Raw genomic sequence first — 14,921 nt, 5'->3', positions numbered from 1 at the left:
CTGCTTGAGCCACACTACTTATCCAGACTGAGGCCTAGAATCCAGAACCTTGGCTTAGATCGTGTATTTTTTATAGCCAGGCAGCCATGGAGAATTCAGCTTAAAATAGTGGACTCGTTTTATGTTGCTCTCAACAGATGTGAGCTTGAAGAGGGCATGCTAGAGGGAATTACAGCAGCAAAGTTTATTCACCAGCATCTCCTGAGAAGATTAGATTCAATTAAAATATGAATGGCCTTACCAAGAGTATAACAGCGTTACAAGAAACCAGAGGAAGTTCAGAATTGCTGGTATAAAGAACCTTTCTGTGAATCTCCAAGATGTTTATTTACAATTGTGTGAAAAATGCATTCCAGCATTTTCCAAGTCAGTAAACTAAACATTTAGTTTTCATTTGATCCATTCATACACAAATCGGTCCAAAAAAGCATTTAGAGAGAAAAAAAAAAATCATAATTGAAAAGAAAAATGCACTTTTTGGCATCGGCCTTTTCAGCTCAACTGCTTCTTATATTCATGTTCAACATTTTTATTCAGTTTCATGTTTTAAATTAAATCAGTGACAAAAACTCACAGAAGTGTTACTAAGCCATTATGTTTTTGTAGAAAAAAGACTTTGATGTTACATTCATAAAACCTTCATAAACTGAATTATGTATCTTATTTATAATTGCTTTCACAAATTTGGTTAGACACATATTACTTTTCCCAAATAAAATTATCTTTTTTTTTTCACCCAAAAGAATAAGTACAAGAAAAACAATTGCACAAAGCGATTACTTTATTATCAGAATTTGTGAATGAATATGAATAAAAGAAAAAAAGAAAAAAAACATTGTCAAAATTTCCTTTGGTTCTACTGACAGATCTCATTTAACATTCATAAGAACATGACAGTTTGACATATTTAAAACTTTGAATTAGGTCTCTGTGATGTGATGACAAATTATGGAGCAATCTGACCTAGTAAAACTGATAAATCAAACCACAAAATCCTACTACTTCGTGAAAGAAAAAGTGATCTATCCTTTTATAAGCAAAACATAATTTAGCTTATAAGGCTGCACAACCTCGTGTCATCAGTGCAAATCTTCTGAAAGAAAGATCATTTAGCAGCCTCTATTGAAATTCAGAGGAAGCTAATTTAACAGATCAGAAACTGATATGTGCAATATTCTCAGGGGTCATGCAAATTCCAAACACATTCAAAAACTATAAGAACAACTTCTGCCACCTCTTAAAATAAAATGTTTAGCCCCGCACATGGATTTTACACATCTACGGTGCTCTAAGCCTTCTGAGAATCAACATTTGAGGTTCCACCTCGTAAACATTGCATTTTCACTGTAAACTGTCTCTCATTTAAGCTAAGACAGTGATTTTTCTTAATGTCAGACAAAATCGGTGTCCCATTTTATGTTTTTCAGGGTCATCAATTTGTGTTCATTCATATATATATATTTAGGAATATCCACAGTACAGTTGACGTTCTCTCTGCAGGAATCTGTGTAACTTCAAAGTGAGATTATTTCTGTGGCCTACTTCTCTGTTCAAAGTCAGACAGCTACAGCTAACTGTCTTACTATGTCCTGATTAAAGAGAAACAGCCGTCTGCTGCAATCACTATGTACAGTACTAACATTATGCAGTCATTCTATGACCATATGCAGCCCATATGCACAGCGGCACTCAACATTCAGCCAGCTGTTCACCCTTTTTCTTATCATTTAGATTTTTTTTCACTACTGTTGAAAATGAGAAGACATTCAAGGACATACAGTACTTTAGGACATGTTGATCCTTAAGTTACTGAAAATAATTATCACATGCCAGTGTGTTCTTGAATAAGACAAAGTATTTCTGGTTAAAATTATCCAACCCGTGTAACGTAGGCCAGCTAGTAAACCTCACTCCCCGGGGCTCAAGAGGAGAACTACACTCCTCTTGTAGTAAACAAACCCGACTGTTGGTTTACATTTTTAAATGTAAATTTTAAACCCAATGGTCGGGTTTGTCCATATTTGACCCAAACATGGGTTGAAACAACCCAGAATTTTATAGCGACCCAGAGTTTAGCAACTAACACAAGACTATGGTCTTTAGCATCCTTAGTGTATTTGCCTCTCATGCCGGTTTGAATCATGCAGAGATTTAGGAAAGTGAGAGTAATGGAGGAAGGCTAGAAAGAGCTGTGCGAGTAAACCTCACTCCCCCTGCCTCAAGAGGCAAGGTAGACAAGAGGCTACGGTCATTAGTGTCATTGTTGTTGCGCCTGCCTCTCATGCCGGTTTGAATCCTGTTTGGAGTGATGCGAGTACAGCCGGAGGGGTTACGTTGGTGCCATGACCCGGAGTAAGATTTAGGGAAGTGAGTATAACGGAGGAAAGCTAGTAAGAGCTGTGGGTGTAAACCTCACGCCCCCAGCCTCAAGATGCATGCTAGAGGCTGCGGTGTTTAGCATTATTGTTAGAGCGCTCGCCTCTCATGCCGGAGATGCTGGTTCAAATTCTGCTCGGAGCGATGAGAGTACAGTCGGAGGAGTTACGTTGGTGTCGTGACCCAGTTGGGAATTAGATTTAGGGAGGTAACGGAGGCAGGGTAGTAAGAGCTGGGTAAGTAAACCTCACTCTCCCAGCCTCAAGATGCCGGTTCAAATCCAGCTCGGCGCGATGCTAGTACAGTCGGAGGGGTTACATTGGTGCCGTGACCCGGGCGTGAGTGAGGTTTAGGGAGGTGAGTGTGACAGAGGCAGGCTAGAAAGAGCTGTGTAAGTAAACCTCACTCCCCTAGCCTCAAAAGGCATGCTAGAGGCTACAGTCTTAAGCGGCCTTGTAAGCACACTCGCCTCCCATGCTGGAAACGTAGGTTTAAATCCCACTCGGAGCAAAATGTTGCAGGAACAAAAAGCCTCTGATAATGGACAGTGACTTCAGATCAACATCTTGAAAATCACTGCTGGTCAAAGTAAAGTCGAATAATATACACATATATTTATGTCCCTTAGCCTACTATTATATTTTACAGTAAATCCACACACTGTTTAATGACTATATAGGGCAGGGGTCTTCAACAGGCATGCATACCTTGCAAAAAATTAATTTCTTACTTTCTTATTTTTGTTTTCCACCACAATAATCTGAACATTCCTAGATATATCTCAAGATATATTTACATGAGAAACTAAACTGTCTTGTCTTCCAAACAGTTGATCATAATATAATGAATTTATGATTAAAACCAGAAGAAAATATCTGTCAGTGGGGTCAGAAAAATGTACTTAATTCAAAGTGAAAACAAGTTTTTTTTTCACCCTCATTGGTAGATATTTTTCCAGTTTTAAGCATGAATTCACTTCATTTTGACACATTTTTCAGAGAACAAGACAATATAAAGTATTTTGCTTCTCAAGTTAATGCATCTTGATGTAAGAATGTTACGATATTTGTAATGGAAAACAAGATAAACACACTGAGTAAGAAAGTCTTTTTGCTGGTAAACAAAACCGAGCTAAATATTGAATTGTCAAAATAAAAATATTAAGTAATTAAGTAAGCATGATATTTCAAGCCAAGTTTAAAATGCAATTAATTTTATACAATATGTATCGACAAAGGGATCATTCGGTTTAAAAAAACATTGAAGACCACTGATCTATGTAGGACATTTTTTTAGAAAACTATCGCACAGTGCTCAAATACTGTAAAACACAACATTTTCGGTATAATTTATGTTCAGAAGTTTAGAACAATTGTCTGGGTTTTACCTGAACATGAAAAGTTCTATTTTAAATATTCATACACTATTGAATGTACTACCATAAATCTAATAACACCCAATAAGGGGTTTCAATTAACTAAAGAGATACTCAAAAAAACTCTCAGTCAAGTAAAACGAAAGCCTTTCATTCTTTAGAGGCTTTTGTGTGCCTTCATTTCTTAATGTCTCTTTCAATTCTATAAGGATGTAAGCTCTTTTCATTGGTTGAGATAGAAATCGGATTCGGTCCAAACGGCATCCTTCTGTTTTCTAAATGCCATGCATACAAATGCGAAAAGATCCCAGACCCTGGTAGAACCCAGACACACTACGCATAATCTTATTACCAGTGAACCAAAGGAAATGGCCTGGGCCAAAAGATAAGGCCCTTAGTGAATGTGTGCTGCAGTATTCCTTTCCGTAATGAGATCATATACTTTGACATAGAAAAATAAATATCTGAATATTTAGAGCAACACTTACATTATTTAACCAGATCTAAATTTGCTTAGCTGCTGAGTAGTCCTATGTACAATATGAAAAAGAAAAAAAAACACTAGTAGAATCTTCTTTGCAACAAATGTAAACAGATGTTTTAAGATTTCAAATAAATAAATACAAATTTGTATCTACCCAGTAACATTTCTTTGACAGGCGCATATACATTAAATACTTTTCAAAATGTACATTATAATTGATTTGTATTTCTTTGTAATTGCATACTAATTGCATATTAGTAATTGCATTACTAATGTTTGTCAAAATGGTGAGACTGTGGTCAGATTCAAAAGCCACGTATGAAGGAATGGAGAGTGTACATTGAAAAACCAGGGACCTCCATTCATTATTTTTTAAAGTTTCTGTGATGGTTTAGGTGGATAGCTCTTAAGAGCCCAGCAGCACTTTTTTGTTTTTACAGCAGTTCGTAAGCAGTTTGCACCTGCCAGGGTCAGACGGGGTCTGCCGTCCTGTTATTGGCCAGCTGCACGGGCTTTCTGCTGCAGTAAGGCGGCCCTCTGCTCCATCATGGCTCTCATCATGGTGGGGTTAATAGCCGGACTCATAGCAGGGGACATGGGCCGCAATGGATATTGGCTGGATTTTGTGCTCATCAAAACACACTGGAAGTACGGTATTTTGCCTGTAATACAAAGAACGAGTGATTCTCAGTTCTAGTGTCAGGTGAAAATAAATAAATAAAAACACTGAACAGGGGTGTATTCCAGAAACAGGCTATGTGACATACCTGGGTATGTTTAAGGGTAAAGGATAACCTCAACTTTCGGTTCCAAAAACAGAGGTAACTTTCAGGGTATGTAAGTAGCCATAGCAACTCTCTCTCTGAACATAACCTGCTCCAGATTAGGCTATGTTCCTGAGTTAGTTTGCTTAAGAGGTGTTTAGATGCTTGTTATATAATTAATATAGTTATATTAATATAATCAAATTTGTTTACCCCTTAAAGAGTTACGTCAGTGATTTAACATTAAGCTTTGTATTTTAACTGGGTAATTAATGTAGTAGAACTGTGAAATTATTTTTGAATTTGGTGTTTTCTAGACTGAGAAGAGACAGAAAATGTATTTTGACTCATGGGGTGAAAGACAACAACTCCCAGAATGCACTTGCTTCGCTGCCCTATGAGGCCACTCCCAAAGCCCCCGCTACTGGATCATTGGATTGTCTGCCCACCGCGTTCATTTTCATAAAATCAGTTTAGTTAGAGAACAGACACTAAAATTAAAAACTGAACGTGTCTGTTCAATAACGTGTGTGTGAGCCGAGCGAGAGTCACGGCACAAACGCAGCAGGAGTCAGATTACATTCATCACTAGAGCTGAGGTAAGGCCACGGCATACATTCACAGCACGTGTTCAGTCTGGTGTATTTCAGTTCATGCTAGTTACTGGTCCATATTGCAATGTCACTTAATGTACAGTTTCTAAAATTTAGTAGAAGATCTTGGTGAAAACTACAATAATGTAATGTATGGAGTGGAATTAACTTACCTGGCTTTTTGCCCTCAGTGACATTTTCCTCCACTTTCAGCTCTTCTAATTAAAATTGTTAGAAAGAGAAATTGAAGATAAATTTACTCATTTCAACATATAATATGAAGTGCTGCTGTAGAAAACCTTTAAATTACCTGGAAAAACTTTCAGATAAGGATAGTATATCTGCTAATGCAACATTTGGTTTTCAGGCTTGTTATAAGGTGACATGACAAAGCTCAGTTCTCAGAGGAATCATTTTTTACAAGCAGTAGACCACGATATCTGCGAACACCCACTGAGGCAGAGTTGAAGACTTGAATTTTAAAGTAATGGTGACCTTCAGAAGTTTCTTTAAATGGATGAAAACCAGGCTTGTGAATAAAAAAAAGAAATGCATGTCCTTAAAAATTCAGAGATTACCTAAGAAGAAACACTTTTTTATGTTAAAGAGAGTTCCTTTGTGAACTATAACAGTAAGAAATGGTCACAAAAACAGTAAGTAGTGGCAAGTAAGTGGCAGTAAAATGACACAAATGTTGCATTTGCAGGTATTCACTGTAGGGGATTAATATACAGCAACATTAATTTGATTGGATGAGAACAAAGCTGAATTGAGATGGGTGATGACATTACTGTTTTCTAAAGGGCTGCGTCATAGCAAGCACAATTGTTTGTGATTCTTTCTCATAAGCTGTTATTTTAATGTTGTATGTACGTTGTAACTGTTTTTAATTGTATAACTTTGCTGCCTCCTGGCCGGGACTGCCTTGAAAAAGAGGTTCTCAATCTCAAGGGGACTCTCCTGGTTAAATAAAGGTTAAATAAAAATAAAAATAAAAAAAATAAAAAAAGCTGATTAACTTTTGTTTCATAATTTGTTTCAAGACTAAACTAAATCAACACTGAACTCACTTCAGCTAAAAATGACAATATTGTCTATATAATAGAGCTTTTAATTCTGTTTGCAACGTTGATTGTCATTTATCACTGCTTTAACCCTCTGGTGCTCTTCGGTCATTTCTGACCGAAAATATCAATCAGAATGATATGAAACTTGGTGACTTTTTTAGCATTAGGTATGTAAACACACAAAAAAATTGGGGTCATGATTCGAGCATGCTAATTGGTCATAAAAAAAAAGTAACGTTCATTGTCTTCGGTCATAAATGACCGACCATAGGAAATTAATGGAAAATCGGCAAAAATACAAAAATTCTCTGAATATTTGTGTGTACAATCTACAAATCGGCCACAATGCTGAAAAAAAGTACACCGCAGTAAAGGGGTGACACTCTAAAACATCAGGAGTGAAATACTGACACATCCACTCAAACACAACGCACACTTATACACACACACACCTATGAAAAATTTAATCTATGAACCACATTTAGAATTATTAAAAATCACAGCTTCATCTGAAAATTATAAAACTTGGTGACTTTTCTAGCATTAGGTATGTAAACACACACAAAAAATTAGGGCATTATTCGGGCATGCTAAGTGGTCATAAAAAAATTACTTCCACTTGTGCTCTTCTTCGGTCAAAAATGACCCCCATAGGAAATGAATGGGAAATCTGCAAAAACACAAATATTTGCAGGATATTTGTGTGTACAATCTACAAATCGGCCACAATGCTGAAAAAAAGTACACAGCAGTATAGGGATGACACTCTAAAACATCAGGAGTGTGATACTGACACATCCACTCACACACACGCACACTTATACACACACACACACCTATGAAAAACTGAACCTATGAACCACATTTTTAATTATTAAAAATCACATCTTCGTCAGAATGATATGAAACTTGGTGGCTTTTCTAACATTAGGTATGTAAACACACAAAAAAAATTGAGGGCATGATTCGAGCATGCTAAGTGGTTGTAAAAAAAAAATACTCCCACTTGCCATAGGAAATGAATGGGAAATCTGCAAAAACACAAATTCACAGAAAAATAAATCACCATTTCTAAAAAAAAAGTAATAATATAAAAATAGTATTTGATTATTTTTATATATTTATTCAAATCCAGCTAAAAAAAAAATATTAAATGTGTTGAAAAGTGAACTTGGGAATTCACAAGCCCCTCCATAGAGACCTCTAGTGGATTACACCCATGGTTGCATAATTTCTTAAATAATTCCAAAAGAGGGCGCTAATCTGTCTTCAAATTTTTTTTTTTGAAGGCCTAGTCTCTATTTTAACCTAAAATACTGCAATTAAATTTTTTTTTAAATAAAATGTTTTTAAAAAATATATATATTATAATTTTAAATGGCAAAAATAGACAATAATTATTGCATAAATATAAAAAAATACCATCAAATCATCTCAAAATACAAAATTAAAAAGAAAAAAATATTATTGAAGAAAAATAAATTGCATTGGTTTTATTGGGGTGGAGGAAGTTTAATTTTTAGGTGTCCGGTCACTTATGACCGGGAAGACAACCAATGTAACCCCTAAACGAGGAGCACCAGAGAACAATCTGCATTGTATTACGCACTAAATAAAAGTGACTCGACTTGATTGTCCTGATTGAAGCGAGTTGTCACTGCCAGTCTGGAGGGTAACGCATTACAAGCATCTTGAGTTATGAAATCAGATTACTTTTTTTAAAGTAACTAGTAAAGTAATTCATTAATTTTAAATTTAAAACAAAATGTCAGAGTTACTTCTTTACATAAGTAACGCAAGTTCCTATGTTTGTCCATTTATTTACTGACAGCTGTTCCCTATTTTGAGAGAAATCATGAGTAAGTGCAGAGGCATTGTGTATGCTGGATTTGCATTTCTTTCAGCCTGAGGCTTATTCATTTCAATTTTGGTGTGAAAGGGCCTTTACACTTTCCAAAAATATAACTATTTTTATTGTTGGTAAAAACCAAATAATCAAGTCCAGTCCAGACCAGTAACACAAAAGTAATGTAATGCATTACTTCCCATAAAAAGTAACTAAGTAAAACAATTATTAACTTTTTTTAGTGAGTATTGTGGTGGATTTAAAAGCAATTTCCCCCAACACTGGCCACTGTATGTTGCATTAAATAAAGTAGGAATCAGTAATAGATATACAAACTAAAGAGAAAATTCACTAAGAAAGATCTCTATTGTTGTGCTGTTTTCCTATTAAAATAACTTGGTTACACTTTACTTTAAGGTGATGTAGTTACATTGTACTTACTCAAATAAGTACGGCATAATACTACAGCCTGGTTTCACAAACAGGGCTTAGATTTAGCCAGGATTAGGCCTTGTGTGCCTCTTGAGACAAAACAATGGCACTGACATATTGTATATCACATATCAGTGCAAACTGCTTTCAGTTAAAAAAGCCCAAACATACACCATGAATGGGTGAATGCGAGGCAAAATGTAAAGCGCTTTGGATGGCCATAGGGTCTGTTAGAAGCGCTATATAAATGCAGTCCAATACCATTTAATATGCTCCTTAAAGAAAGGTTTTAAGCATATAACAACATTTTGTGGTTTTATCTTACACAATGTTTTTTAAATGCTTTTTAAAGGTGCACTGTGTAAATTTTAGCAATATCTAGCAGTGAGGCTGCAAATAGCAACGGCCCACCACTCACCCCTCCCTTTCGAAGCACATAGAGAAGCTACGGTGGCCAACACAAGACAAAAATGTCATCGTCTGAGACAGCAGAGAGTAGTTTGTCAGTTTAGGGCTACTGTAGAAACATGGCGGAGCAAAATGGTGACGTCAATGTAAGGGGATCGGCGGTGTATTAAGATAGAAATGGCTCATTCTTAGGTAATACAAACATAACGTTTCCTAATGTTGGTTTTTATACACCACTGAAAACATAGTCAATAGATTTTTGTCAATAGATCCTCATTAATATTACACACTGCACCTTTAAGTAAATGTATCTTGGTTTAAGGATGCTTAACTATTTTAAAAGAAAAATAAGACATATATGCTGAAACATAAAGCTTTTTAAATTGGACTGCAAGTGGTTTGTGAACAAAACCAAGTTTTTCCAATGAAATAACACACACCAAAGTGGCACAACAGTTAGTAAATTTGACCTTGAGTCTCTAACAAGCAAGTCAAGCGATTTGTGTTATATAAAAAAAGAAAAAGTAGGTGGGAGTTACAGTGGAAGAGTGACATTAGGAGTTCACACAGGGCCAAGCAGCCAGCAGCATTAGTGTATTAATAGCGGCATTTAATATGCAATTTCACTAATGCCGTATAAAAATAGTTTAATCTCTTTGGTTTAAGTGGGAACCATAACCTAGAATAGTAACAATGTGGTTCATTGTTTTCCAGTGATTTGCTGCGGCTTAGTTATTGAAACTGTGATGTTAATACATCCGGTGAATAATGAATTGTACCTCAGTGTCGCCTGGAAGTTTTTGAAGCTCTCCCGCGTTCTACAATATGCAGGTATGCATGATCACTATGGATGCTGAACAAAGCATTTCTAAACATAGTCTGCAGATGTTTCGAAACGGCTTACACAAATGCATGCATTTGATTATTGCTTTTGACATCTGGAATGATTAGGTAGAGCGCTATATGAAGCACACAGGCTAAATGTCATCTCAAGCTTCACACCATACTTCTCCACACCTCATGGAAGTCAGGAACTTACTTGCTGATGCCTCAGTTGGTTTCTCTGAAGACAGAAATTTGAGGATAAAATTATGGTTAGGTAAAAATTAACCTGACAATGATGGCAACACATGGGCTCCATTCCAAAAAAAATTGAGAGGTGTCTCTCTGCCTAATTAGACAGCATTCAAACAGAAATAGAAACCTTAGAATTGACTGATTTGAAACGCTCTTAACATCGAGCAACTAATTCTTCCAGTTTTTGAGTTCAGCTCAGGTGACATGAGGGTGAATAAATAATGAGAGAATATATATATTTTTTTGGTTGACTTATCCCTTTTAAGTGCTGTCTACATAGTCAACACACACATTTTTGAAACAGAGCCATAGTCTGCTTCATACCTTGAGCTTCTTCAGATGTTTTCTTCTCAGGTGTCCCTGGAGGCAAAGGAGAATAATGCGTATCACATTATCTATTTTCTTTCAATATCCCGTGCTTTCTCATTTACACATTTGCAATGTGACATCTTCATAATTGCACTTCAAATGTGCATGCTAAGTCCTTTAATCAAGTTTAAAATCAGTTATTTATATCCTTAATGTGTTGGGAAAACATTCTCAGTTAAGTGATTAAATAGTTGTGGAGCAGAACACTTTCTGTCATAAAAACATTAAAAAAAAAGAAATTCTGTCATGATCTGAAGTTATATTACTTGACTGATCCAATTTTCTTGTGCCAACTGGAGTCTAGTTTCTTGATCCATCTTACAATCATATATGCAGTAAGTTCTCTGTGCTTTACAAAAGCAAATAAAAAATGTACTGGTGCTCAAAACACAACACATCCATTGGGAAATTAATATAAAAACAATTCTTTGTTCGCTTGTTTTTTTGTCATGCATGTCTGTTTCATCCTGATAGCAGACAAAAATAGAAGTCTACATAAACCTTCTATAGTTTTAGGCTTGTTAGTCATGAAAATAAGTTTTTGTCTCTCTTTTCTGAGGGAAGATTTAGAGATACAGAGAGATCTTTGGGGCTTTTTATAATGCAATGTTAAAAATAATCATTAAAACTTACCCACAACTTCTTCTTTAATGGCCTTTTTGGCTTTTGGTGTTGATGTGGCCTTCTTCTTGACTGATGATCAAACATAATCAAACAAATTACATTGATGTATAAAATACGACAATTTAAGTCGTAGTGTTTACATTTATATATGTATATATCTATAAATAATATACAATATGCAACTTATGAATGTTTAATGAAAGCACCTATATGACATTTATCTTTTATACTGAAAATGACTGAAACAAGGGTGTAAACAATTAAACACAGCCGTGCTGATATAGATCGATATTACTTGTGTGATATTACACAGGCACGCATACACTCTTTGGAACCTCTTTGATTTTACTTAAACATTTATACTTAAACATATTATTTAAGCGAGTTGATTTTTATTTTGTTTTGCAGTAAGTGCAATTTTCATGATCTCTCTTTTATCACTTTTACTTTTAGTCATGCTTGTCGATTACAGTAAACAGGAATTGCTGGCTCTTGCAGTATTTGATGTGCCTTACAAGACATCAATGTACTAAAGAATTTTAAAGCATGTAAACATTGTATAACTGTTTCCTGTCAAGAAGTCGATACGTTTTGCACGTAATCATTCTAAACAGTGCATTAGCAATCTAAACTGTATTGACCTAACTCTCAATATAAACAAAATCATTCAGTAAATGTAGATATTCTTTGCAGGATTATTGATTCAAATATACACTTGCATAAACTGGTGTCTTCAGATCAAGATGCTGTGTATAGTTATTTTAAGCTACACTCTGATATTTTCCCCCATCTAGCGGTGTAAAGGTATATGACAATCCAGTTTCTGTTCCTCTCAATTCCAATTTCGTTTTAACTCCTACGGTGGCCGATGTAGTCCAAGATTAACATGGCAATCCCCCTCTTCACATTCGACACGGTGCCATCGAGTGTTAAAAAGCGAAAGGCGAAGCTTGAATTTACGGGTACGTCCCTCTTTGGCTAATGTACTTTCAAGATGGAGGAGCAACATGGCGACCGGCATTCGAACCCCTCACCCGTATGTATTTTCAATGGCATGTTATAAACTTACGAGAATACTTTATTACTTGAAAGAAGTAAATATACATTAATGAGCACATATATTTTTGAAAGAACTAAGGGTTTTTAGCTAAGAATAAACTAAAAAAGTTACACAGTGTAGCTTTAAGTTTTTAATAAACAAATTCTATGAAAACAATTATAAGGTTTGTGTCCCTTCTTCAAGACTGATTTGTTTTGTTGCTCATTTTAACATTCATGCAAAACTGAAAAAAAAGAAAAGAAATACTTAACAATAAAATGACTTACCCTCTGCAGTAGGCTTCACTTGCTTTACAGCTTTCTCTTCTTCCCATGTAGAGACACAAAAGAGATTTATAGGATGTACTATAAAATAACAGTAATATTTCTCAATAGCTGTCCTTCACATCTTACACTGTTGTTTTATTTTCCAGTACAAATATCTAAATATCCTTAAATCAAGATACATTGACTTGAGAAGCAAAACGGCAGAAGATGTCAGATTATTTTAGAAAACAAGACTTTAGCAAGTTTTTGCTTCAAAAATATCTGCCAATGGGGACAGAACAATAAACTTAAATGGACCCACTTTATATTGGGTGGCCTTAACTACTATGCACTAACATGTTAATGAATATTTTGATACGATGCACTTATTGTGTACATACATGTTTTTAAATTGTACTAATTTTACATTGTAATTAGTTTCTGTAGTTACAATTGAAATGATGCTGGTGACACTTCCCTTACACCTAACCCTATACCCATTCTTTTTCTTATACATCTGCTGATTATTATTTTTGGTTAGAGCTGTCTGACTGGAAGAGATTGGAAAAGGAGAGCAGTGTGCTTCGCTTTATTCTGCTTGTGTAGCAGACAGTGTAAAGAAGCGGACTCAAGAAAGGGGAGGCCATGCGGGGCATAGGTCTTGGACCATCTCTTCCATCTCAGATAGGAGTACCTGAATTTAAAATCAGACAGATAGGGATAGATTTATCACCATTTTATCTTTATGTATTTCTTTTTTAAATTTTCTTTACAACTCTTTTTATTTTTACACATGGTATTCTTTTTCTTGTGCATGTTATCACTATTTTAATTCATTTCTATGTAAAGCACTTTGATTTTAGCCTGACAAGCCAGACCCACATCAAGATGCTTGGTCTGGAAACTCATAGACAGGACTCAATTTGAGGGATAAACGGTTGTCTTTCAAACTCCCTCTGCACGCGATAGGATAGCGCTACAACCAACCAGAGCAACGAAGGTGAAACTGAGCTTGTTGATAGATTAAACATTCGCCGTATCCGGTCAGCAAAACTCCGAACACATCTTCCCTTTTTAAGAATGACTTCAGTGCCGTTCTTTGTTCTTTTCTCAGAGAAAAGCTTAACTCCAAGTCTTCCAGAGTCGCGGTCAAAGCTGATTCGAAAGACCGCCGCCGTTCGCCAGTTTCTGTGTTTGCTAGAAGCACGCAAACGCAACTCGGCTGTCGTCATTATAGCCCCGCCCACCGACTCTATACACGATGTGATTGGCCCGGCAAGAGTTAGGCGAATACAGCTCAGAAGGGTATTGAGAGTTGCTAGACGACACTCGCAGGCAGATTAGATTTGCTGCCGCTAGGGTGCGTCTAGATTTCTAGGCTACTTTGATTTGCCATTGTGTAATAAATGTGTTATATAAATAAACTTGCCGTGCTTTGCCTGCCTTACCCTTAAACTTACCCACACCACCACACCTGTCCCTAACTTAACCCGCATCCCAGCTCAATATCAGCAAGTGTTTTCCAATACAATATGAACACAATAAGTACATTGTACTTATTTTTGGATGTAAGTACATAGTAGTTAAGGACACCTCACATTAAGTAGGGCCACTTCATTTATAGGGAAAACAAGAATATTTTTCTTACCCTATTGGTCTTTTTTTTTTCATGTTTTAAGATATTTGCACCAGAAATCAAGACAAGAATACTGAGTAAGACAATATTTTTTGCTGTGTAAAAACAATGGCACTGTTTACACCTGGTATTAAGATATGTTTTGGTCGATCAGATCTCATGTGGACACTAAATACAGGTGTAAAAGAGGTCTAAAACATTTTGAGCTTATCCACATTCAACCACTTCCAGAGGTAGTTGAAAACCCATTAAACCGGATTGCTTTAGTTGTGTAGATGCCCATCTGGTCGAACGCGTTTGTACAGCCACAAAATACAACATTATGGGTTAAACATGAACATTAAACAGAAACCGAATGTCAGAATGGTTCAATGCATGACTGCAGGGGTGTTGTGGCATCAAAAAAAAACCGAAAAGACATAAGTAAACATGTGATACTCAACAAATCTCTTTCCATGGACCCAAATCTAGTAGTAGTTGGTTAACAATTGTTATACACTAGAGGAGCAATGCAGAATTCAACTATTTACTCTCAGCCAAACTGAGGTCCTGTCTTCATGTCCAC

General features: G+C 35.9%; 1 protein-coding gene across 8 annotated transcripts in view; it reads right to left on the bottom strand.

Annotated features, from left to right (window-relative positions):
- Nucleotides 1-383: 383 nt before the first annotated feature.
- trdn (triadin) overlaps nt 384-14,921 on the bottom strand; it is a 62,519-nt gene continuing 47,981 nt past the window's right edge. For 5 of the 8 annotated variants that reach the window (XM_067417936.1, XM_067417935.1, XM_067417939.1 and 2 more), the window contains 6 exons: nt 12,742-12,780; nt 11,425-11,484; nt 10,747-10,782; nt 10,385-10,408; nt 5,766-5,810; nt 385-4,897 (listed from right to left, as the gene is read on the bottom strand). In XM_067417936.1, coding sequence (XP_067274037.1) covers nt 4,728-4,897; nt 5,766-5,810; nt 10,385-10,408; nt 10,747-10,782; nt 11,425-11,484; nt 12,742-12,780 — 374 coding nt within the window. In that variant the 3' untranslated portion in view covers nt 385-4,727. Of the gene's footprint in view, nt 4,898-5,765; nt 5,811-10,384; nt 10,409-10,746; nt 10,783-11,424; nt 11,485-12,741; nt 12,781-14,921 lie in introns of all 8 variants that reach the window. The other 3 variants (XM_067417937.1, XM_067417938.1, XM_067417942.1) reach the window with 3 other exon arrangements.

Source organism: Pseudorasbora parva, chromosome 15, assembly GCF_024679245.1.
Source record: "Pseudorasbora parva isolate DD20220531a chromosome 15, ASM2467924v1, whole genome shotgun sequence".
Lineage (NCBI taxonomy): Eukaryota > Metazoa > Chordata > Actinopteri > Cypriniformes > Gobionidae > Pseudorasbora > Pseudorasbora parva.
This window is presented reverse-complemented; position numbering and strand designations above follow the sequence as displayed.